This window comes from Acinonyx jubatus, chromosome B4 (genome assembly GCF_027475565.1).
Source record: "Acinonyx jubatus isolate Ajub_Pintada_27869175 chromosome B4, VMU_Ajub_asm_v1.0, whole genome shotgun sequence".
Classification (NCBI taxonomy): domain Eukaryota; kingdom Metazoa; phylum Chordata; class Mammalia; order Carnivora; family Felidae; genus Acinonyx; species Acinonyx jubatus.
In genome coordinates, this window is record NC_069387.1 from 130419546 (window position 1) to 130442683 (window position 23138).

General features: G+C 52.7%; 3 protein-coding genes and 1 long non-coding RNA gene across 6 annotated transcripts; 3 read left to right on the forward strand and 1 right to left on the reverse strand.

Moving 5' to 3' along the window:
• Positions 1-236: 236 nt before the first annotated feature.
• Positions 237-10379, forward strand: MIEF1 (mitochondrial elongation factor 1). Of its 3 annotated transcripts, none has more exons than XM_027070687.2 (5): positions 237-372; positions 6441-6591; positions 7531-7708; positions 7912-8174; positions 8790-10379. In XM_027070687.2, the coding sequence occupies exons 2-5, from the start codon at positions 6448-6450 to the stop codon at positions 9594-9596; spliced, it is 1392 nt and encodes a 463-aa protein (XP_026926488.1). In that variant the 5' UTR covers positions 237-372; positions 6441-6447; the 3' UTR covers positions 9597-10379. The 3 variants fall into 3 exon arrangements, with proteins under 3 accessions (XP_026926488.1, XP_026926489.1, XP_026926491.1); XM_027070688.2 differs by lacking the exon at positions 237-372 and adding an exon at positions 2393-2531; XM_027070690.2 differs by lacking the exon at positions 237-372 and adding an exon at positions 2534-2670.
• On the forward strand, positions 264-476 carry LOC128316506 (MIEF1 upstream open reading frame protein). Its single transcript, XM_053226822.1, has one exon. It carries the CDS (start codon positions 264-266, stop codon positions 474-476), a length of 213 nt encoding a protein of 70 aa, XP_053082797.1.
• Positions 10380-15596: 5217 nt separating the features above from the next.
• Positions 15597-17661, forward strand: ATF4 (activating transcription factor 4). The gene is made up of 3 exons (XM_027070691.2): positions 15597-15738; positions 16341-16661; positions 16748-17661. The coding sequence occupies exons 2-3, from the start codon at positions 16433-16435 to the stop codon at positions 17575-17577; spliced, it is 1059 nt and encodes a 352-aa protein (XP_026926492.1). The 5' UTR covers positions 15597-15738; positions 16341-16432; the 3' UTR covers positions 17578-17661.
• Positions 17662-18849: 1188 nt separating this feature from the next.
• On the reverse strand, positions 18850-22934 carry LOC128316507 (uncharacterized). Its single transcript, XR_008300534.1, has 2 exons — positions 22173-22934; positions 18850-21295 (listed from the first exon to the last, which is right to left on the reverse strand). It is a non-coding gene; the product is annotated as an uncharacterized LOC128316507 (long non-coding RNA).
• Between the last annotated feature and the right edge of the window lie 204 nt (positions 22935-23138).

Consider the following 23138-nt stretch of genomic DNA (forward strand, 5'->3'; position numbering starts at 1 on the left):
GCCGGTCAACGGCAGGGCCAGGATTCAAGCCCTGGCCCTTCAGCATAACCTGTACTTTCCTAGAGAGGGCGCTGGGAGGCTGGGGTCTACTTCTAGCCCTGCCACTAAGTCATAATGTGACCTTGGGATCTCTCAGACCCAGATTAAGAACCCCTGCATTTTAGATAGTCTCTGTATAGACCCTTCTATCGTTAATTCTGATTCTAGGCTTCTGTTTTTTCCTTTCTGTTTATAGCTTGACGCCCAGCCCCCGCCAGTCCCCCATGGCCCCATGGAGCCGAGAGGCGGTGCTCAGTCTGTACCGGGCCCTGCTGCGCCAGGGTCGAGAGCTTCGCTACACTGATCGAGACTTCTATCTTGCCTCCATCCGCCGTGAGTTCCGGAAAAACAAGAAGCTAGAGGATCCTGAGGCCCGGGAGAGGCAGCTGGAAAAGGGCCTGGTCTTCCTCCACAGCAAATTGGGGGGGATTATTTAGGATCCCCTCCTTTCCCCTCTCCTCCTAATTCCAAGGGAAAGAGTTCAAAGGTGTCTTCATAGACACTCCTGCTCTTTCCCATCCCTACCTCACAGATGCAGTAAGCAGTCTCAGGTAGGTAGACACTTAATCCTATAGGTTTCTTTCTTTCTTTTTCTTTTTTCTTTCTGATGCAGGGGGCCAGGAGAGGGGACAGTTTCTTTTCAGTGACCATAGTCTTTCAGTCATTAGAAATCAATGGAGGAATTAGAGACATTAATAGAAGTAGGTTTCCTTATTGAGAAAAAATAGGCCTTGCGTTTCAAGGCCCGCCAGAATAAAATTATTATCACCATTTTATTTCCTGGAACATTTTACTTCTGAAAATGTTACAGAAGATCCTGGTTAAAAGTATTAGAGCTCAGTTCCAGGCTGGCTCACTCTCAGTGGATTGCATTACCTTATGGGTCAAGATCACATTCCCCAGACATGACTATATTCTGTTACAACACGGCCTACAAAGCAAGCATAGTGTGTGTGGACTTCAAGGGACCGTGTCTGGGTTCACATCCTGGCTCTGGTGCTAATAGCGGTGGGACTTAGGGCAAATCACTAGACTTTTCCAAGCTCCCATCTCCTCATTTATAATGGAGAGAACAGTACCTACTTTGTGCAGTCATTTTGAGAATCCAGTGAGACTGCGCACACACAGCACTTGGAATGGTGCTTAGTAGGTGGTAGGTTAGCTCTGTTTACTCCTGATACCAGTGTTAACAAGAAGTCCCTCTGTAACCTAGTGATTATATTTAGTTCGGCAACTTTTCCAGAGGGCCTTCTATGGCCCTGGCATGTTCTGGCAGCCTCTGGGATAAAGGTGAACGATACGGTTCATCGAGGGACTTGGTCTGATGTGGAGATGAACGGAAAGTAATTCCAGTGGGAGCAACTCTGTGCCAGGGGGTCACATAAAGAGCTTAGAGATGGGGACGAGGACGTAATTCTGCCTGAGGAGGGAGGTGGTAGGGGGGGTCATAGGTGGCTATAGAAAAGGGCCGTTTGAGGTCCGCCTCAAATGAGAAATAGAAGCTTGCCATGCAGATGGCCAGGAACGGGCAAATATGGCGGTGGGAACGGTAGTCTGGAAGCTTGAGTCTGCTGTGGCGGGCACAGCACGCCTGTGAGACGAGTGGCAGGAATTGAGGCCGGGCCGAGTCTGCAAGGAGACTGACCCCCCTGGCGAAGAGATTGTGACATCTGATAGGAGGGGGATGGTCACAGCTCTGGAAAGCAGGGGAATGGCACAGAAGAGGGATCGTGGCGGTGGCCGTGTGGAGAACAAGCTGCTGATGAGAGAGCGGAGGCAGCGAGTCCGGCCGGACAACCCTGAGCGACTGGGGTGGTGGGGCAGCTGCGCTTCCATAGTGTGCGCGGCAGCGGGGCTCGGTGGCCAGTCGGCTGAGGCTGGAGGCAGAGAGAGAAAAACGAAGGATAACTGGGGTATAAGGCTTGCCGGCTGGGCGAGGGTGCTGTTTTCCATAGAGGGGGAAAGTGGGCGGGGGGAGCGGGGAGCCTTATGTAACGGCTTTCGGTTCTCTTCGGCCACTTAGCTTGACTGCAGACTCGCCTTCGGCAGGGGAGGGCCAGGGGAGGGTTGATGCCCATGGGAGCCTGCCTGCGCCGGGAAGCGTAGCGGATCTGAAAGAGAAATCATTACTGAGTCTCTGTGTCCATCTGTTTTCCCTGTGAGTTGGGTTACAGATTGCCTTCACCACCTCAAAAAACCAGAAATCCGCCCCCCCCCCCCAGGGTTAACGGCTCATTTGTGCCGCAGATACGATATGATCTATGTGTCAACAGTGCTGGCCCTTGGGACACGGCAGTGAATGTGCCAAAATGCCTCCAAGAAGGTTAAGGTCTTCTGGCTCATAAGATGTGAACGAGGCGGGGTGGCAGGCCTTAGGACTCCTCTGCACTACTCTCCGGCAGACGAGCTCTGGGTTCGGATTCTGGCCGCGCAGCTTACCGACACAATAACCTTGGGCCAGTGACTTAACCTCTGCCTCTGCTTCTTCATCCGTACACTGCGACCCCACGGTGGCGGCGTAAGGATTCGGGAATTAACACGTGTAACGTGCCCGGCACGGTGACTCAGCGAGTGTCAGTTGGCCTCGTGTGCACTCGAGCCAGACATGTTGAAGTCCTGTGGCTTTCTCAAGTAAGAGAAGTTGAAATTTTCACGGTTCTGTGCGGTCTGCCTCCGAAGCTGCAGGGCCACCGTTACGCCTCATCCCCGCTCCATCGGGGCAATGAGTATGTCCGTTCCCGTTTTTGTACCTGGGGCGACAGGTTAAATAACTGGCCCGGAAATGTCACCAGCGCTGAGACCTTCCATCCCCAGCTCTGCCTGCCATGTCAGCGCTCCTCCTCCTCCTTTGTCCTCTTCTTTTTAAAAAACGTTTTCATTAGTTTTTAGTGTAGAGCTCAGTAGTAGTAAGAGTATTCACACCGTTGGGGCACTTGTGGGGCTCAGTTGGTTAAGCATCTGACTCTTGATCTCAGCTCCGGTCACGGTCTCGCGGTTCCTGGGATCAGGCCTTACGTTGGGCTCCGTGCTGACTGTGTGGAGCCTGCTTGGGACTGTCTCTCCCTCTCTCTGCCCCTTCCCTGCTCATGGGCACGTGCTCGCTCTCTCTCTCTCAAAATAAATAAACAAACTTAAAAAAAAAAAAAGAATATTCACATTGTTGCATAACAGATCTCCTAAACGTTTTCATCTTGAAAAACTGAAACTCTAAACCCAGTAACCAACAGTTCTCTTCCTTGATGGCACTGAGGAGCCAGGCCCCCCCCACCCCCCACCCCCCTCCCCCTTCCCCATCATGCCAGGTGGATTCTTGTGTCCTAATAGGCAGGCTAAGCCACAGAACCTGAGTAGACAATGTACGGTAGATAAGCAGTCTCGACTGAAACAAGTTAGGTTTTAGAACAAGAGCTTTTATCTCGCTGTTGAAGCTCATGGACATACTCTCTTCTCCCTGGTCACTGGTGGCATCACCTGGTCCACAGATGGGGGGAGCACACGGCACTAGACAAGGGAGAGCCTTCTCACAAGCTGCCAACTTAATGGTCTGGGTCTGAAGTGTGGAAGAGCATCAGTGTGAGCTTTAGAGGCCATTTCTTAGCTCTGTCTCAGAAGGTAGGATGTAACTGAGAGGACAGTCTGGATTGCTGCCTGCCTTCTGGAAGGTGACCTTTTGTCCTGTGAATGGAAATCGTAAAAGACTTCACGATAGCTCGTACATGTGGGGTACTCTTCCAGTTTATAAAGCGTTCACATTCAGTATTGTTGTAGATGTTTTTTCCTCACTACAACCTTCTGATTCAGGCCACGCGGGGGTAGTTATCCCCTTTTCGTAGCTGGGGTGGTTAAGTAACTTAGGGAGGTCACTCAGCTAATAAGTCAGGGCTCAAAGGCAAGTACTCGTCCTCAGAGTTTCCGGCTTGAGAACTCAGGCTCTTTTCTGTTATGCCACATCACTGCTTCGTTCTTACCAGTCATCAGATGGGCCCTGGGTTAAATGGCCCAGGGAGGCTCCTTCTGGCTTTCACTTGGGTGGAGGACATCCCCTTCTGGTCCTGCTGCCTCACGTTCAAGGAGGTGCCTGCATCCAGTGTTTCTATTATAAACATATCAGTAAAGGTTCTTTTGTTTAAAAGAAAGAAAATGGGTGTGTGGGTGGCTCAGTCAGTTAAGCGTCCAACTCTTGATCTGGGCTCAAGTCTTGATCTTCCAGTTTGTGGGATTGAGCCCCACGTCGGGCTCTGCACTGATAGCGTGGAGTCTGCTTGGGATTCTGTGTCTCCTCTCTCTGCCCCTTTCTTGCTCTCTTTCTCAAAAACTAACTAAATAAATAGAAAACACTGGTCATTGTTATGTGTGGGGAACACATGTGTGTAAAGTTCTACTCTGTCCTGATTGAATTACTCTGCTTTGGCCAAGTTTGATCTGTGCCATCTCTGTCTCAGTGGCCACTGGAGGGACGATGAGTAGTGTTCTTCCCTGACCCCACCTGTAATGTATAGTTTAACTCTTCCCCTTGGCCTTGCTTGCTCTGTGCAAGTGGGAATGTATTTCATTTGGCCAAGTAGTCTCCCATTATGTCCCGAAGCCCGAAGCTTCTGTTGACCAGAAAAGGTAGAGAAAAGTGCCACCAAAGTTGTGAACTCTGGTTAGGGAAAAATATTTTTGGACTTGACAATGACTCTTAGTTAACTCAGTTGCTGGAAGTAGTAGAGTCAGAAATATTTTCCCTTCCCTTCCCTTCCCTTCCCTTCCCTTCCCTTCCCTTCCCTTCCCTTCCCTTCCCTGGGTGGGGGAGGATAGAGGCAAGGGCCAGAAGAGGTGAAGCCAGCAATACCTAGTTGTAGCGGTATGAGAAAGAAGGTTACTGGGGCGTCTGGGTGGCTCAGTCGGTTAAGCGTCTGACTTTGGCTTGTGTCATGATCTTGCGGTTCATGGGTTCGAGCCCCATGTCGGGCTCTGTGCTGACAGCTCGGAGCCTGGAGGCTGCTTCCGATTCTGTGTCTCCCTCGTTCTCTGCCCTTTCCCCATTCATGCTCTGTCTCTGTCTCAAAACTAAACATTTAAAAAAAAAGAAAGAAAGAAAGAAAGAAGGTTACTTACACTGGAAGATGCACCCAGGGATCCTGTCTCTGTCTCCTCCCATCCTGGGCATGTTGGGGACCCCGAGTGGTGCATAGCTGGCTTTCCCTGTGTAATTCCTGGGGTGCTAGATGCAGGAGGTAGGAGAGCAGCAGTGGTAAGAGCAGCGGTCAGATCTGCACCGCTTTGCCATCCTTCCTCTGTGTCGGACCCACGGTTCTCACGGGCCAATGTGGGGACGCGGGGAACTTCAGTCAGGATGACTTCATTGTTGCCGGGGAGCAAGTGTGTGCTCCCCTTGCCGGAGCTCTGTACGAGAGGCCGCCTCTTTGGTCTTGAGCCCATGAGCTCCTTTTTAGTTCATTTTTCAAGTGCATTTGGGTAGATGGTGGTGTGTGTGTGTGTGTGTGTGTGTGTGTGTGTTTTCCCAGTTAACAGCCAAGCCTACAGCGTCCTTGGGGTTTACACTCAGTGTCACCGTGCCAGCCTCACCTGAACTCCTTGTGCCCCCCCCCCCCCCCCCCCGCCACCTGAACACTTTCCCCAAGAAGCAAAGCATTTGTCAAGTGGGAGTGTCCACAGAGTTATTTTTCCCTTTGGACCTTTCTCATGTGTGGACTTGAGGTTATGTCTCCGTGTGCAGTAGTCTGGTCCATGTTATTATTATTTTTTTAACGGTTTATTTTTTTTCGCAGAAAGTAGAGTGGGAAAGTTTGGTGTGGGTAAAGGGTAAACGTGATGGTAGGAAAAGCAGCCTATTAGGAGCTGGAATCCTGAGTTGTGGAGGTGACTCTGCCAGTCCTTGTCTCTGGGACCTCTGGCAGGTCACCTCCCTATGTGTGAAGTGACGCCATGGGGCTGGATGAGCATCTGCTAACCTAGTCTATTAGGTTAGACCTTCTCAGGTCTCACCTTACAGGAAGTGGTAGCCAAAGGATCAAAACAATCTACGCTACCGTGGTGGGAAGGGAGAGGGAGAAGGTTGAAGTGCATGGTAGGGTAATATAATATAATATAAGAAGGGATTGATGGACACTGAGCTAAGGCTTTCTCTTTCTACAACCTCAGTAGATTGGTAGAGAGATTTTGTTCACAATGGGCGCGATCCATTCTTCCCCCCCACCCCTTGCATATGCAGATATGTCATGGGGCGTGGTATCTCTCCCTTGACCCTAGAGCATGCAGGCTAGAGGCAGGAGGATTTGGGTTGCTGGAATTCATAGAATGCCCTGTCCCTACTGCGGCGTGGCCTGATGGGGGAGGGAGGAGGGGTGGCTCTTGAGTCCCAGGTGGTGATGGCTGTGTTCTGACTTCGTCCTCAGGTGAGAGATGGCAGGCTCTGGTGAGCGCAAAGGCAAGAAGGATGACAATGGCATCGGCACGGCCATTGATTTCGTGCTCTCCAATGCCCGGCTGGTGCTGGGGGTGGGCGGAGCAGCCATGCTGGGCATCGCCACACTGGCAGTTAAGCGGGTAAGTGGGCGCAGCCAGGGCCAGGAGTGGGGGAGGCCGATGAGGCTGCCTCTGTAAAGTGGAGCTGACCTTGAATGAGCCTCGGATACTGCTAATGGGGGCATAACCTGGAAATCTGACATTGTTAGATGAGCCCATAGGAGAACTCAGCAAGTCTACTTCTAGGACTCCGCCCTGAAGAAATCGGTGGCAATACAAATAAGTCTATCCCAGTGAGTAAACAACTACAAATAACCAAAATGCCCTTCCTTAACTCCCCGATTTGAAATAGCAACACTCCCACCACATACACACTTCCTATTTCCCTTTCCTACTTTATTTTTCTTAACATCTATCTCTGACTGCGTATGTCACATTTAACTTGTTTATTACATATTGCCTGTATCCTTCCACCGCACTGCAGACTCACGCGGGCAGGGATTGGGTCTCTGTGTTTTACTGCTTGACTCTGTGCACCTAGAACAACGCCTGGCATGTAGGAGCCACTCGGTAAATATCCGGTAAATAAATGAATCCGTGTTCAACATTATGGTACGTTCATAAGGTACAATGCTGAATAGTCAGAAAAGGTACATAGTGTTGACCACTGGGTTCGTTTTCAGTGACAGTGGGGAGATGATAAAAAGGATGAGTGAAAAAAAATCCAGTTTCGCAAGTATACGTAGAGTAGGATCCTAAGTATATACCTACATACTTCCCAGCAGGAGCCAGACCAAAATATTAACAGTCGTGTCTGTGTTGTGTCCTTACGGTAGATCTGTTTCTTGTTTGCATCATTTAGTATTTCCTGAGATTTTCTGCACGGAGCACAGTGTTCCATAATCTAGAGTAAAACTAAAGTTATTGAAAAATAGTAGTCAAACCCCCTAGGGCAGAGCCGCTGAGAAGAAGGGAAACGGAGGCAGGAAGCTTCCTATGCCGCGGCCTCTGCTATTTCAGATGTACGATAGGGCGATCAGTGCCCCTACCAGCCCCACCCGCCTGAGCCACTCAGGGAAGAGGAGCTGGGAAGAACCGAACTGGATGGGCTCGCCCCGACTGCTGAATAAAGAAATGAAGACAGGCCTGAGCCGGTCCCTGCAGACCCTTCCCACAGACTCCTCAGCCTTTGACGCAGGTGAGGACAAGGCCCCCGCCCCTCCGGGGCTTCTCTCTGGGTGCTCAGTACCGCCCCCGCTTTCAGCAGACCTTTCTTGAGCGCCCGTGTGCCAGGCACCGTGCTTGCACTTTCGTGCCAGGCCCTCCTTTCCGGGGCCGAGGCAGCTGTGGACTGAGCGAGCGTGGGAAGAGCTCATGTGCCTCTCTCTCTTGCCTTGGCAGATACATTCTGCCCGCCCCGGCCCAAGCCATTGGCCAGGAAGGGCCAGGTAGACTTGAAGAAGTCACGGCTCCGCATGTCCCTGCAGGAGAAACTTCTTACTTACTACCGGAACCGGGCGGCCATCCCTGCTGGCGAGCAGGCTCGGGCCAAGCAAGCTGCCGTGGACATATGTGCCGAGCTCCGGAGCTTCCTGCGGGCCAAGTTGCCGGACATGCCGCTCCGGGACATGTACCTGAGTGGCAGCCTCTATGACGACCTGCAGGTACCAAGGTGGTTCTCACAAAGGGTAGGGTCGGGTGCTGACCAGGATGCTTCTCCGGGGGCGCCTGGGGGGGCTCAGTCAGTTGAGCGTCGGACTTCGGCTCAAGTCACGATCTCACAGTTTGTGAATTCGAGCCCCGAGTCGGGCTGTGTGCTGACAGTGCGGAGCCTGCTTTGGATCCTCTGTCTCCCGCACCCCGCCCCCGCCACCCTCCCCGGCTTATGTGCGCACGAGCGCTCTTCACGCTCTCTCTCAAAAAAAATAGTAAAACATTTAAAACAAAAAAAGCCGTTTCTCAGGAGTGCTCTTGGTACAGAAGATCGGTGTCCCAGGCGTGCCAGAAAGACTGAAGTCTTGGGTCTTACTGTTTCTGAAGTCCACCTGCTGCCGTAGCCCTTGTCGTGTCTTCCTTAACCCTTTCTGTTTTTTTGTTTTTTGTTTTTTTCTTTTTTCTTTTTCTTATTCTGACAGACCGGGGTTCAAATCCTTGCTCTGAACGAATTCGTCGTTTCCTTTATTGATGGGGGAATACAAGATGGGGGGACCTGTGTTTGGGGAAAGTTCTCTCTTGAGCAGATTAAATCCCTCAAAATCTTTTTAATTGTGCTCCAACAGGTGGTGACAGCTGACCACATCCAACTTATCGTGCCCCTGGTGCTGGAGCAGAACCTGTGGTCGTGTATCCCTGGTGAGGACACCATCATGAATGTCCCCGGCTTCTGTCTGGTTCGCCGTGAGAACCCGGAGTATTTTCCTCGTGGTAGCAGCTACTGGGACCGCTGCGTAGTAGGGGGCTACCTTTCCCCCAAGACGGTGGCAGACACATTTGAGAAGGTAGTGGCTGGCTCCATCAACTGGCCAGCCATAGGGTCCCTCTTGGACTACGTGATCCGACCGGCACCACCCCCAGAAGCCCTGACTTTGGAAGTGCAGTATGAGCGCGACAAGCATCTCGTCATCGACTTCCTGCCGTCGGTGACCCTCGGCGACACCGTCTTGGTAGCCAGACCACACCGGCTGGCCCAGTATGACAACCTATGGCGGCTGAGCCTGCGGCCCGCAGAGACGGCACGCCTGCGGGCTCTGGACCAGGCCGACTCGGGCTGCCGATCTCTGTGCCTCAAGATCCTCAAGGCCATATGCAAGTCCACTCCGGCTCTGGGCCACCTCACTGCCAGCCAGCTCACCAACGTCATCCTCCACTTGGCCCAGGAGGAGGCTGACTGGTCTCCAGATATGTTGGCCGACCGATTCTTGCAGGCCTTGAGGGGACTCATCAGCTACCTAGAGGCCGGAGTCCTGCCCAGTGCCCTGAACCCCAAGGTGAACTTGTTTGCAGAGCTCACTCCTGAAGAAATAGATGAATTGGGATATACTCTCTATTGCTCCTTGTCTGAGCCGGAGGTGCTGCTGCACACGTAGGGCAGGTGAAGGCCAAAGTGGACGTCAGGCGGTCAGACCCTGGCTTCTCCGTTAGAAACACGTGGCTGCACAGCTGGTGCCTCACAGGGTCCCTAGGTGCCTCCTATCTTGCTGGTCATCGCCCCGGTCACTTCATGCTGATTAGAATGCCATCTCTTTGCCTCTTTTCTCACCCAGCCCTTTCTATTTTTGTTACCAAACACTGTGCTCCTACTCCTCCCCGCCCCCTTGCTCCAGGCTGACTTTTCTGGAATGAATTGAGAGGGTGAAGCACTGGCCTGACCTGAGCTGCTGTTTTGCAGTTTGGCCCAGGTTTTCTGCTCCTGTCTGCCCTTTGGCCTGTTTTCTTTCCAGTGTCGCCTCTGTCTGTTCCTCTTGTTCACGCCTTCTGTTTTGTTTTTCTCCCTGGAGCATATCTGCCCCGTCAAGATGTTGCCTTTGAGTTGAATGTCACCGAAGAGTTCTGATCTGATCGGCACGTTTCCGAGCTGAGCGCTGCAGAGTGAGCGCTCAGACACTATTTAGAATTTCTGGGGTTAAAACCGGGAGAAGAGCTGGCTCTTGACCCAGGTTCCTGGAGAAGCAGCCCACGTCCTGACCAGCTCAGATTCCTAAGTGCTGAGAAGGTCCCTCCTGGGAACACGGTTACTGACCCACGCAGGAGTGAGGCTCAAGAGAAACTGGATGCAAAGTTGCCTGGAGATTGTGTTTTTCAATGGCCATCTGTGAGGGTGCCGCGGGGGAGCTGGAGGTGGTGAGGAGGGCCTGGGGAGGGTGCGTGTGCCTGGTTCTACCAGATCAGCTGCGAGAGCGGGGTGGCAGGAGGACAGGAGGAGGACGAGGGAGGGAAGGGGCTGCCTGCCGGGGCACCGCCCCCCCTGCACGCCCCTTCCTTGCTTCTTGCCAGTTAGGACGAGGCCTTCGAGGACACAGCCTTGGGGGAGGTTGACAGGTGTCTGAACGCTAACTGGAAAATCCAGTCACCAGTCGAGGCTTGGTGACCGGGTTTTCTCCCCCATCAGGCCCCGCCTCTCTAGGATGCTGCCTCAGAGCAGGAAGGGGCCCAAAGCCAGCCCTTCCTTCCCCAGCTTCTGCCACAGGAACGTGAGAGCCGTGCGTGCCGAGCCCCCCAGGCACCGTCGAAGGGCGAGCAGACTTGCGGTGACCTCTTCCCCGTCCTGTCTCAGCCCGCTCCTGGGGAGACTGGTGCTACCTAGGGAGAGAGTTCGTGTGTAAAACACGGGGGGGGGGCGGCGGTGCAGCTTGCTCCGCCCCCTCTTATTTCCAGCTGCTAAAACCGCGCTGTGTGTATTGCAAAGTATCCTGAGGGTGGGGAGGAGTGTTTAATACACGACGTCTGTGCGTCTTGCGTTGTGCTTTTGTCCTGTCCGTGGCGAGAAGCCAGTAATAATTGTTTCTGATCTGCCCATCCAGTATTTCGTTCTCCCATCAACTTTTATTATTTTTTCTATTCTTCCTACCTCCATCGGTGAGATTCTGGTGAAGCTCTCCACAGCTGTCTCGTTCTTTCCCAACGACAGCAGCATGAAATGACTCTAAATAGCATTGAACCCTCAACTACCTTTGAATTTAGGGTAGACGGTCCTGCCCCCTTCTTGTCATGGGTTAGGAGGGTGAACTAGGGTTAACCTCGACTCTATTGGGAAAAATTTCCTGCTCCTCTCTATGTATGCAGAGGTTCCTTAAAGTGGCTCAGCTCTTTCATTTGTATGAAGCTCCTGAGAGAGAATGAAACATAAAAAGCCTGGAACCCTGAGAGAGATTCTCCACCCTGGCTGTTCAACAGAGTCAAATTAGGGTTTAAAGGAAATCTCTGTGCCTGAGTGCTGCCCTCGGTGACTGGCCTGGAGGGGATGGGGTAGAGCCTGACCTTGGTGGTTCCGGAGCACGGAGCTCGCTTCTCGGATCCATTAGAGGGAAAGGAGAGGGGAGGCTGCAAAAGAGTGGGTTAGTCTTCATTGAGGTAAAGCAGTCGGTTTTCCCAATGTATTATAGAGTCTAGTTTTCTCAAGCTGGCATCTCTGACCAAATTGCATGTAAAGCATTGGAAGGAGAGCTGGAAAGAAACAAAAGATTTTAAAGACTTAAGCCCAGATTATCAAAGCCAAGTGTAACTGCCATTTGGTTTTATCTCTTTTCTTAAAGAGCAACACAAGGGCATCTCTGTCTCTTAACTGTGTTTCACAAAAAACCAAAAACCGTGGCTTTCCCATTTCACAAGCAAGAACCACCTGAAAGTCCTCAGAACAAGAAGCAGTGGAAATTCTTGGCCCTGGTCCTAGTGGGTTTTGGTGACTGAGACTGGGCAAGCCTTGTAAAACGTGGAAGATTGTCCAGTGTGTTGAGGTTCTTGGATGGAAGAGGACAACATTCTGCACCCCCTCCCGATTGTTTTAATCTTTGGGGAAGGACGTCGTGCCTTTCCCCACCACTCTCCTGCCTATGTACCCAGTAACTCCCACCTTTGCCTGAAGTCATGGCACCAGCTCCTACTTCTCTGGAAAATTTTTTGCACCATTTATGTTAGCAAACCACAGAGTTAGCCTAATGCTTAAAAATATACTCGTTGTCTCGAAAGCATAATCCATTCCAAAGTATATTTTGTTTTTTTTCCCTGGTGCCCCTTCCTGAAAAATGAGTTCAGGATAACAGTATTTTTATGATATGCTTTGTCGTGACTGTTTTCCCCCTTCAAATAAATGATCAAAGTTAACGTTTGGAAAAGCTGTGTCGAGGCCTATGGTCTTTCCTCCTGGGTCTCGGCCCCTGCTGGTCTCCCTGTTCACATCCCAGATTAGCTGATTTTGCTCCCTTGTACTCCAACTTGAGAACTCCCATGGTTTTGACAAGGAATTAGCTTCATGATCACAATCTCCTGGAGAGGCCCCAGCGGGGGTTCTGTAAGTAGGGAAAACCTGCATTGTGTTGGAGTCCTCTGCCGTAGCCTATCTTCCTTGAGGCTGTGACCTTGCCTGGAAACTTGTGTTCACAGGGTTTCTTAGTACTCTGCTCTTCCTGCTAAAGGTCCAGGCCAAAGACAGTGGTAAGGGACACTTAAGACTCGATCTGTTAGGCTGTGGCCCTTTTAGACACTGCTGGTTCTCAGTGGCCAAAATACTAGGTGAGTTTTTTGGTTTTTTTTTAAGTTTATTTTTGAGAGCAGAAGCAGGGACAGAGGATCTGAAGTGGGCTCAGCGCTGACAGCGGAGAGCCCCATGCGGGGTTTGAACTCCTGGGCTGTGAGATCACGACCTGAGCTGAAGTCACACACTTAACCAACTGAGCCACCCAGGTGCCCCCCCAGATGTGGGTTCCGAGGTGGAGTCCAGCGTGTTTACCTTTTCGTTCAGATCACCTTGTAGTCTTTAAATTCTTGGTCCCTGAGGCCAAGTCCACAACTTGCCTCCAGTCACTTGCCTGCCCTTCAGTAGCAGTTGATACATTCAGCTGGTAGATTTGGAATCAGGCACTGGTCTTTGTGTCCCACCTTGGCTAGGTCCACATAGAAGTAGCTTCGCCCTGAGACCTGGGGAATTGCTATCTTTTATTCTCCTTGAGGGAGGAAGTAAAGCTGGGGAAAATGATGTCCTTCCACAGCATGGAAAGAAAAAATAAAAATCTCCTTTCCCACAGCGTTGACTTGTGTGTGGTATGAAACATTTTCCTACAGGAGTGGTACTGGTTCTCCATTCTCAGCTAGAACCTCGGACGTGCTTGATCTGGGTGTCCATGATAGAATGGATGGGACAGGTTGCCCCTGGAGCCATTCATCAATGACCTCTGCAGTGTCAAAACTGGGGCAACATTACTTTCTTTAATTCTCAACCTCCTGCCTAGTCATCTGTAAGGAGGCACTGACGGGTCTCCTGAAACATGCCCCATGGGTTCTTCGGTACACCTTGGAAGACTTGTGTAATGGTTCAGGGATTCTTAAGTGCCTTTGCACGTAAGACTAGACTTTATATCTTGACATTTGTGATTTCTCCAAAGCAATACGAAAACCATACTTTGCAATATGCTTTACATGTACCAGTTGTTGGTTTCATCAACTCAATAAATACTAGTAGTCCTCCGAGGAAGCAGGATGATAAAAGGAAAATGGGGAGTGGGGATTGTGAGGTCAGGATCAGAAGACCTGAGTTCTAATAATAGTAATAACCATTTATTGAGCATTTATCAGCACTTTGCTCAGTGCTTTCCGTACATAATCTTACTTCATTCTAAGCATAAAGATACTCATCATTAGCCTCATTTCACAGATGAGGAAACTGGCTCAGCAAGGATAACTTGCGTAACCAAAATGTCTCAGCCACTAAATGGAAGAGCCAGGATCCTTTTGGAGTTGCCTCTAAAACCTGTCTTCTAAGCCCTACCCCATACTGCCTCCACGGAAAGCTGTGTGGCTTTGGGCCACACACCTCATCACATTAGTTCGGTTTGCAGTTGTAAAGAAATCGTTGGGCTAGACTGAATCAAAGCAGTGAACGGACAAGGACAGCACTCCCCACATTTTTTGACCTCACAGCCTTGCTACAGATAATTCTATGGCCCACCGAAATGGAGGCAGAAACTTAAGGTTTCTGCCCCCACAGGGCCTGACTGGGGAAGGGGACTGGAGGATGGTGAAGAGCCTTCTTGGCACTCTTCGCAGCTCCCCGATAGAGAGCAAACTGCAGGCCCTACCCTGGACCGCTGCTTCCAAACACAGGAACCCTCCTGCCCCCCGCAAGTGGGCGTGGGTTTTCAAGCTTCTCTTATTAGCGGCATTAGGGGGACTTGCTGAGAAGTGGTTAGGTTACACCGGGCAGTCGCAGAATTGGGTGTTAACTGACAGTGACAGATAGCAGTTTAATAAAATCTCTTGGGGCAACTGCATCTGCATAAACCAAAAGAAGTTCCCTTGTGATGGACTGAATACTTTTAATAGAATAGCAAACATTTTAGCAGGCTGGGTACGTAAAAATACCTTAAACTGGGCTATAGATTATGCATCTTCCCGCCTGGACTTGAGAGTTGACAGTAAGGATGCAGAGTTGGCCCTTTATGGTAGGTGGGCATGAAGCATTTGAGATCCCGACTGAGGTCCTGTCTCCCCTTTCAGCTACTTAAGGCCTTGCATATGGTGGAAATGCACACGAAATGCCACTTCCTTTCCCCTAATTTCATGTAGGGCCTGAAACTGGATGCTAATTCGGAGATTCACTGAGGGGGACAGGAAGGGGCCACACGGGTTCCGGCCTGTCGTCACCATTGAACGCTCTAGATCGGGGAAGGAGCCGGCGCAGCCACGGGCCGCTACCTGTGCGCAGAGTTGCGGAAGCCACTGCAGCGGGAAATCAACCGAGACTGGCCCACCAAGAACAGACTCCAGCAGCGGGAACCTCACTCACCACTCCGCCCCTTCCCGCTCAGACCTGGGCTCTCTCAGCGAGAAGCCCTCCCACCTCGGGCCCAGAGCCAATAGAAAATCGAGATATATATGACTCACCATGTCTAACCAATCAGCTCGACGCTCGCTCTCCGCCAACATCTCGCGCGACAACCAAGCGGCCTCGAACCTCACAATAAACACCTTCCTTGGGCAGAAAGACTTCTCTCCCCGCCCCCGAAGCTAACACCGGAAACGAGGTGTGTCTGAAGAATCCCTCCGCGCTCTCCGGCTCCAGAGGGGAAAGTGACTCTTTCATCTTAGTTGCCGTGTAAAGTAGTGCGCCCTTTTCCTTTCTTGAGACTCTAAAAATAATTCACATTCTTTCCACAGCTACCTTCTGGACATAAAAGTCGTAGGTTGGAGATAGTAGGGGCGTCGGAGGGGCGAAAATAAGTGGGTAGGAGGCGTGGGTCACGTGACCGGGGCGGAAGGATATGCCCTGTGATGCGTCCTCATAGAGGCAAAGTCTATAAAGGACCCACGGCCGGCGGGCCGCAGCCATTTCTCTCCCTCCCGCCTATAAATGTAGAGCTTCTGTGCGAGTGCGCGTTCTCCCTCCTCCGCTCCCCCAGGGTCCGCGGCCGCCATGGCGTATTAGAGGCAGCAGTGCCTGCGGCAGCATTGGCCTTTGCAGCGGCGGCAGCAGCACCAGGCTCTGCAGCGGCACCCCCCAGCGGCTTAAGCCATGGCGTAAGTATCGGGGCCGGGCCGCTCTGGCCGTGCTCCCGCGGGTCGGCGAGGGCATTCGGCCCGCTTGGGCGCGGCCTGCGGCCGGCGGCGTCCCAGAGGGGGAAGCGGTTTTACGAGCGCCCAAGACGCGTGACCCCTGTTTGGGTGTCCCCGAGACGCCGACGCTTCTGGTTTGGGGGAGCGCGCCCCGTCCCCGGGGATAGAAGTCCTCGAGGACCCTGGCCTCCGATTCAGGGGCGCGTCCCCGTCCGGCTCCCAGCAAAACGTGGCAGGAGCCAAGATGGCGGCGGGGCAGGGCGGTGGCGCTGTGTGAGTCGTGGGCGGGTGTGGGCGGGGCCGGCGGCCCAGGCCGTATTTGGACTTGAGGATGGCGCGCCTTCCTCTGGCGGCCCGTGGAGGGACGGTCCAGCCCCGAGGGCGTCCATCTTGTGCGGCTTGACCGGGCGGCGAGGAAGGTGGACGCGATGGCTCTGAGGCCATGTGTTCCTGATTCTCTGCTGCCGAGTGGAATTCTAGTTTGGCCAGTCTCCCTCCAGGATGAAAAGATGAAGTTCTGGGACCGGCTGGTCTCTAGTGGGCCTTGGTTTCTGGTTTCTTTTCAGGCTTTTCACGGCATCCAGCAGCAGCGTTGCTGTAAGCGACAAAGACCTCTTCGAATCAAGCGCATTCCTCGATTCCAGTAAAGTCCCGCGACATGGCCGAGATGATGAGCTTCCTGAGCAGCGAGGTGTTGGGGGGGGACTTGATGTCCCCCTTCGACCAGTCGGGTTTGGGGGCTGAAGTAAGCCTAGGTCTCTTAGACGATTACCTGGAGGTGGCCAAGCACTTCAAACCCCATGGGTTCTCCAGCGACAAGGCTAAGGCGGGCTCCTCCGAATGGCTGGCTGTGGATGGGTTGGTCAGTGCCTCAGACAACGGCAAGGGTGAGTAGGAGTCCTTTGCCTGCCGGTGGGATCTGAGCGTCGGGCTTGCTGCCTTGTGTATCTGACTCCTTTTCAATCTTTTGCAGAGGATGCCTTCTCCGGGACAGATTGGATGGTGGAGAAAATGGATCTGAAGGAGTTTGATTTTGATTCTCTGTTCAATATAGATGACCTGGAAACCATGCCAGATGAGCTTTTGGCCACTTTGGATGACACATGTGATCTCTTTGACCCCCTAGTCCAGGAGACGAATAAGGAGCCCCCCCAGACCATGAACCCAATTGGCCATCTCCCAGAAAGTTTACCCAAAACAGACCAGGTTGCCCCTTTTACCTTCCTGCAACCTCTTTCTCTCTCCCCAGGGGCCCTGTCCTCCACTCCAGATCATTCCTTTAGTTTAGAGCTAGGCAGTGAGGTGGATATCTCTGAAGGAGATAGAAAGCCAGACTCTACTGCTTACATTCTCATGATCCCTCAGTGCATAAAGGAGGAGGATGCCCCCTCAGATAATGATAGTGGCATCTGTATGAGTCCTGAGTCCTACCTGGGGTCCCCCCAGCATAGCCCCTCGACTTCGAGGGGCTCTCCAAGCAAGAGCCAGCTGTCTCCATGTTCCCTCTGTGGTTCTGCCCGCCCCAAACCCTATGATCCTCCTGGAGAGAAAACGGCAGCAAAAGTAAAGGTGGAGAAGTTGGATAAGAAGCTGAAAAAAATGGAGCAGAACAAGACAGCAGCCACTAGGTACCGCCAGAAGAAGAGGGCAGAGCAAGAGGCCCTTACTGGCGAGTGTAAAGAGCTAGAAAAGAAGAACGAGGCTCTGAAAGAGAGGGCAGACTCTTTGGCCAAGGAGATCCAGTATCTGAAAGATTTGATAGAAGAGGTCCGAAAGGCCAGGGAGAAGAAAAGGGTCCCCTAGTTGGGGTTGTCAGCAGAGTATGTGCTTGTACATAGGCTTGTGCTGCAGCTGTGTGTTGTAATAAATTATTTTGTAGTGAAAGTACTTCTGTGAGTTGTGCTTGCTTTCTGGTCTCGGGTAAGGCAGCCTTACCAACCTTGGCCTGGCGGTTGTGATCACCCCGGAGGGAGGGATTGGTTCAACTTCGTTGGACTTAGAACCCCCTGCAGTAGGCTGCTGGGTGTTTTTCTCGAGTGGGGTTCAGGCCAAAGAGCTTTACCCTGAGGGAGCTTGTGGCCAGGAGGTACAGCCTGGCTTCTGCCTCCTGCAGAATTGTAATCCGTCCTTAAGTGCCCAGATAAGGCCTTCCTGAGTCAAAGTTTCTCTTCTAACTTTTACATTTCTGTAGAGGCCTCTTCCCAGATCTCAGAGAAATGGATCTTTGGTTTTTGCTGGGAGTTGAGGACCGACCTGTAGCTTGAAGTTCCTGGCCAGAGCTGGGCTCTAAGGCTGGCAGATGTCAGGACAGTACCAGGAAGCCACACTACTGCAACTTGGATTTCTCAAGTCTGAGAAGTCATCCTTTGTCTGGAGTCCATCCTGGTCAGGTCACCTCATCTTGTGTGTCTTGTGGGTCTAGCTCTCCAGGGAGGGAGCCTTGCTTTTTATCTCCATGGCAGTGTTTGAGCCCTTAATGTGTATTCTCAGTTCGGTGATAACCCAAAGGGAAACTGGTGCATGAAGGAGCATCAGGCTCTTAAACCTGTTTTGCCCCTTGAGTTTGGAACTGGATGCGTGTGCAAGGGGAGGGGAGGCCCATGTTCCCCTGATTTTCCCAACATCTAGTGTTGGAATACAACCAATGACCCAAATGGGAACATTACTCTGAGGCATGGGGGGGGGGGGGGGGGGGCGCGGTTCACAATGGACCTTGGGCCTGGTACAGGTCTTACCTTGAGGTGGTAGAGATCCCACAAGGCTGTGGGTCTCTCCCCACAGTTTACTCTGCAGGGACCACCCATCTAGGTATTAGTATCACAGACAAGATCCCACCCCCACCCCCCAGCCCCATTTAAGCAGCTTAACTGCAGCTAAATATGTGGGGATTTACTGGTTGAACAGCATCCGCTCAGTCTCACACATTGAGATTACAAAAACTAAGTTCTATTCAATTTTTTTTTAAAGACCACAGAGGAGCTTCAACTCAGCAACTGTGAGATCATAACTTAGGCCAAAGTTGGATGGAAGTTGGATGTTCAACCCACTGAGCCACTCAGGCGTCCGTAAAATGCCTGTTTTTTTTTTTTTTTTTAAGTTTTTCTTTTAATGTTTGTTTTTGAGAGAGAAAGTGTGTGTGAGAGCAGGGGAGGGGCAGAGAGGGACACAGAATCCAAAGCAGGCTCCAGGCTCCCAAGCTTGTCCGCACAGAACCTGATGAGTGGGGCTCGAATCCACACACCGTGAGATCGTGACCTAAGCCAAAGTCTGACGCTTAACCGACTGAGCCATCCAGGCGCCCCTAAGATGCCTTAAAAGATTTTTGAGCTGGGTGGCTTGGATAGGTGTCCGACTTGATTTCAGCTCAGGTGGTAATCTCCCAGTTTGTGGGTTTGAGACCCTAATCGGGCTCTGCACTAACAACACAGCTATTTATTTCAAAATAAACTAAAAAAATTAGATCTTAAGTAATCCCCGCACCCAACGTGGGGTTTGAACTCCCAACTCTGAGGTCAAGAGTCCAGCCAGGCGCCCCCAAAAAGTTTTTCATAAGGATTACCTCTTCCCCACTTCACAGATGTGGGAAGCAAGACTTAGGGAGGTTGAGTAACATCCCCCGCTACCAGGTGGATTCAAATCCAGGCAGTCTGACTCCACAGAATGTTTTTAAACGGTATGGCTCCATGATTCCTTCTAGGAAGGATTATAGGGGGACCCCGGACACTTGTCTTAAACTGGGAGTTCAGAGAAAGCGTGTGTGGGTGCTAAGGTGGTGTGCCACAGATCACAAACGTGGAGGCTTTGTTAAGATAACACCCATTGTCCACGTGGATCATCCCTGGTGGCTTTGGGAAGGAGCTGGAGGAGAGTGGGGAGACTACAGCCATTGCCAAAGGCCCCCACATGAGCACAGCTGTCACCTGTAACCCCTGCTCTATGCCTCACTTCAGCTTTGTGACCTTACAGTTTTTAAATCCGAGACGGGAAATAAGAATCTACGACTACAAGTGCTTCCTTCTATCTACCCCCAAAAGTATCTTATGCTTTGTATGACTGGGCAGCTGCCCCAGCCTGGGGCATGTGGGGTGGGACAGGAGGGGGACACGGAGAGTTGACAGGAGGTGAGAGAGACCACAGCTCTGGAAGTGACCCAGCCACCTTGTCACATCCAGTGCCAGTGAGATCCTCTGTCCTTGGAGACAGTGACCCACTCCCCCATTTGACTGAAGGGAAACCTTTCCCTGGGTTGCCCTGAAGGGCAGTGCAGACTAAAGGCTTAAGGCCAGGATGCTGGGCTATGCCCCTTCCCAGGCCCCTGTAGCTAAAGACTCCCCAAACCACAAATGGCAGGGATGGGGTGGGCAGCAAAGGCCCCCGTAGAGTCTGTAGGCTCAGGCCAGGGACCATGCTCAGACTTCGCCCTCCTTCACTCTTCGCTGTGCTCCAGCCACAAGGACCTTCCTGCATCTTTCTGCTAAGCTCATGCCTCCCTCAGGCCCTTTGCACTTGCTGTAAACTCTGCCTGCAAGATTTTTCCAGAGCTCCTTCCCTCTCTCATGTAGGTCTCATATGTCATCTCAGAGGCCTTCCAAGAGGACTCTGCAAATGTCCCAGCCCCTCTGCCTTAACTGTTATTTTCCATGACCCTACCTATTTCCTATTCCCCAACTACAGTGTAAGTTCTCCGATGGCAGAGATCTTGCTGTCTTGTTCATTTCCGTATTTCCAGGACCCATGACAGTGCCTGGCATGTAATAATGATTACTGCTAATAGTCACTGAGAGTTCTGACGCTTGGCACTGAGAGCTTTGCGGTTATTGGCTCATTAGGAGCTGTGAGGAGGATCTGATGATCGTGCCTTTTTTATTTATTTTTTAAATTTTTTTTTTAACGTTTATTTATTTTTGAGACAGAGAGAGACAGATCATGAATGGGGGAGGGTCAGAGAGAGGGAGACACAGAATCTGAAACAGACCCAGGCTCCGAGCTGTCAGCACAGAGCCCGAAGCGGGGCTCGAACTCACAGACTGCGAGATCATGACCTGAGCCGAAGCCGGCCGCTCAACCGACTGAGCCACCCAGGCGCCCCAATCGTGCCTTTTTTTAATGAGGTAAGGCTGCAGGTGGATGCTGGTCCAGGGGCAGCTGGTATAGACAATGACCGAGGCCTGTACAGATAGGCCACGTGGGGTCTCCGTGCTAGAGAGACCCACAGAGGGAGGGGTGCGGGGCAGGGGGCGGGATTGAGGCCGAGGTCCAGCCCCAGGGCTGGGCTCTACCGTGGTGTGGTGGGGGTGGGGTGCTCCTGGTTCAGCTCCAAGCCCTCTGCTGCCTGTACCGAGGCAGGAGCCACTCAGCTCTCAGCGTTGCCGCCTGTTCCGCCCCTAGGATGAGGCCGCAAGTGCTGGAGATCAGGGAACGGCCTTCGTGTTTCTCTGCAACTATTCATGAGCTCCCACCATTGTCCTGGATGCCGAGGATTCAGTGGTGAGGAAAACAGACCCAAGTCTCTGCTCTCGTTCTGGTGAGGGAGACCGCCAGTAAGGATAAAACACCTAGTGGCACCTGGCTGGCTCAGTCGGTGGGGCATGCGACTCTTGATCTCAGGGTTGTAAGTTTGAACCCCACACTGGGTGTAGAAATTACTTAAAATCTTAAAGTGAGACATGTGACGCTAAATAGCCGTGGGGCAGGCTGAGTACTCAGGTCGGGGGATCTGCCCGTAAGATGGGTGTTTAGGGAGGCAAAGCTGGCAGGAGACGAGGGAGGGAGGGGCCCAGGGGGTCGGGGGGAGGGCTGCCTGCAGCGGGGGACAGGCACACGGTACAGGGCCTAGTAGCCCTGATGGGACTTGAGTCTCTCCTCTGTGTGACCTGGGGAGTCCCTGCAGCAGGAGTGATACACTGGTTGCCATTTCAAGAGGTCCCTCTGATGGCCTGAGAATGGCAGGTGGGCAGGAAAAGAGGATGGGGCTGGGGTCAGTACGGGTGAGAGAGGAGAGCTGGTCAGGGCCTGGATAGATTCTGAAGCTCAAGGAAGTCAGCCTCCGACGGGGGGTGTGAGAGAGGGGACTAAATGGCAGCTGAGCAACTGGAAGGGCGGTTTCCATTTCCCGAGACAGAGAAAACCAGGGGAGGAGCAGGGTTTTCATTTCAGCCCCTGGATGCTGGCAGAGGACGCGTTCAGCCTCGGCGCGCCTCTTTGACATGCAGGTGGGGACGGTGGGGACGGTTGGGGAGACTTAGAGGGCCGGAGACCAGGAGGGAGTCCAGCTGGAGACAGAAAGCCTCCCTCCCACCCCCAGTAGCGGCCCTAGGAGGCAGCACACCCGCACCGGGCACCACACGGTGAGGGGAAGGTGGCTCAGTCCGGCGGGAGGGCGGCAGGTGGATGCTTACACGGGGTAGACAGTGACAGCTCCAGGACCAGGACTGTGTGAGGCTGGGTGACCTCAGTGGAAGGAGCAGGGACTCTTGGGTGGGAGGTCACAGCAGGCTGCCTGGAGGGATGGGTGTCTGTCCTGGCCTTCAAAGGATTGGAAAATTGTGGATGTAGACGGGAACGCACCCCAAGAAAGCCGGCCCAGCAAACTCACGAATGGGCACATGATAGGCGTGCCACAGTCCCACCTCCCTCTCCAAGAGGGCTCCCTGCCCCCGCTCTGCCAGAGGAAGTCCCCTGATGGGGACCCACCTGGCTCCTGCTGGAACCCAGCCCTCTGTCCTCACAAGCTCCGGACAGGCCTGTGGCTGGGCCCTAGCGAGGCTCCACGTGGCAGTCCTGCCCCACTCCCACCTGGCCCCTGGGCCAACCCTTCCAGTCATCAATGAGCAGGAAGTGTAGACGGCTCAAACAGCCTACCCCACTGTGGAAACCACAGGTAGCCTTGGCTGGGGCCCTCCCCCTGGTCACGTGAGTTCCTGCAACTTTGCTCAGCCTGGTCCCCCCCAAACCACGCGAGACACAAATGCTTCCAGGCGCTTTGTATCTGCTCACAATGTCTCAACTGGGGAAGGCCTCCTCCTCTGGGTCTGTAGTCCTGGTGGGAATGTGGCAACTCAGCCTCCTCTTATTTGAGCCCTGTCCCTTCCTTTTCCAGCTGACGTCAGCCACCGGGTCCTGGAGCTGCACCCCCCCATCGGTGACTTCTGCATGCACCCCCGCCCATGGTGGCACATCCTCGTTTCCCCAGTGCCTCTACCAGCCTCTCCTGGGCCCTCTGCCACCTCCTGACCACTGGTACCAGAACTGGCCAGGGTGACCGTTAGATCCCAGAGTCCTCCCCTGACCTGCTGGCCCAGAATCTCAGCGGTGAGCACTAGTTTGGTCACTCAGGAGCACAGACACCCACCTCACTAGTGCCA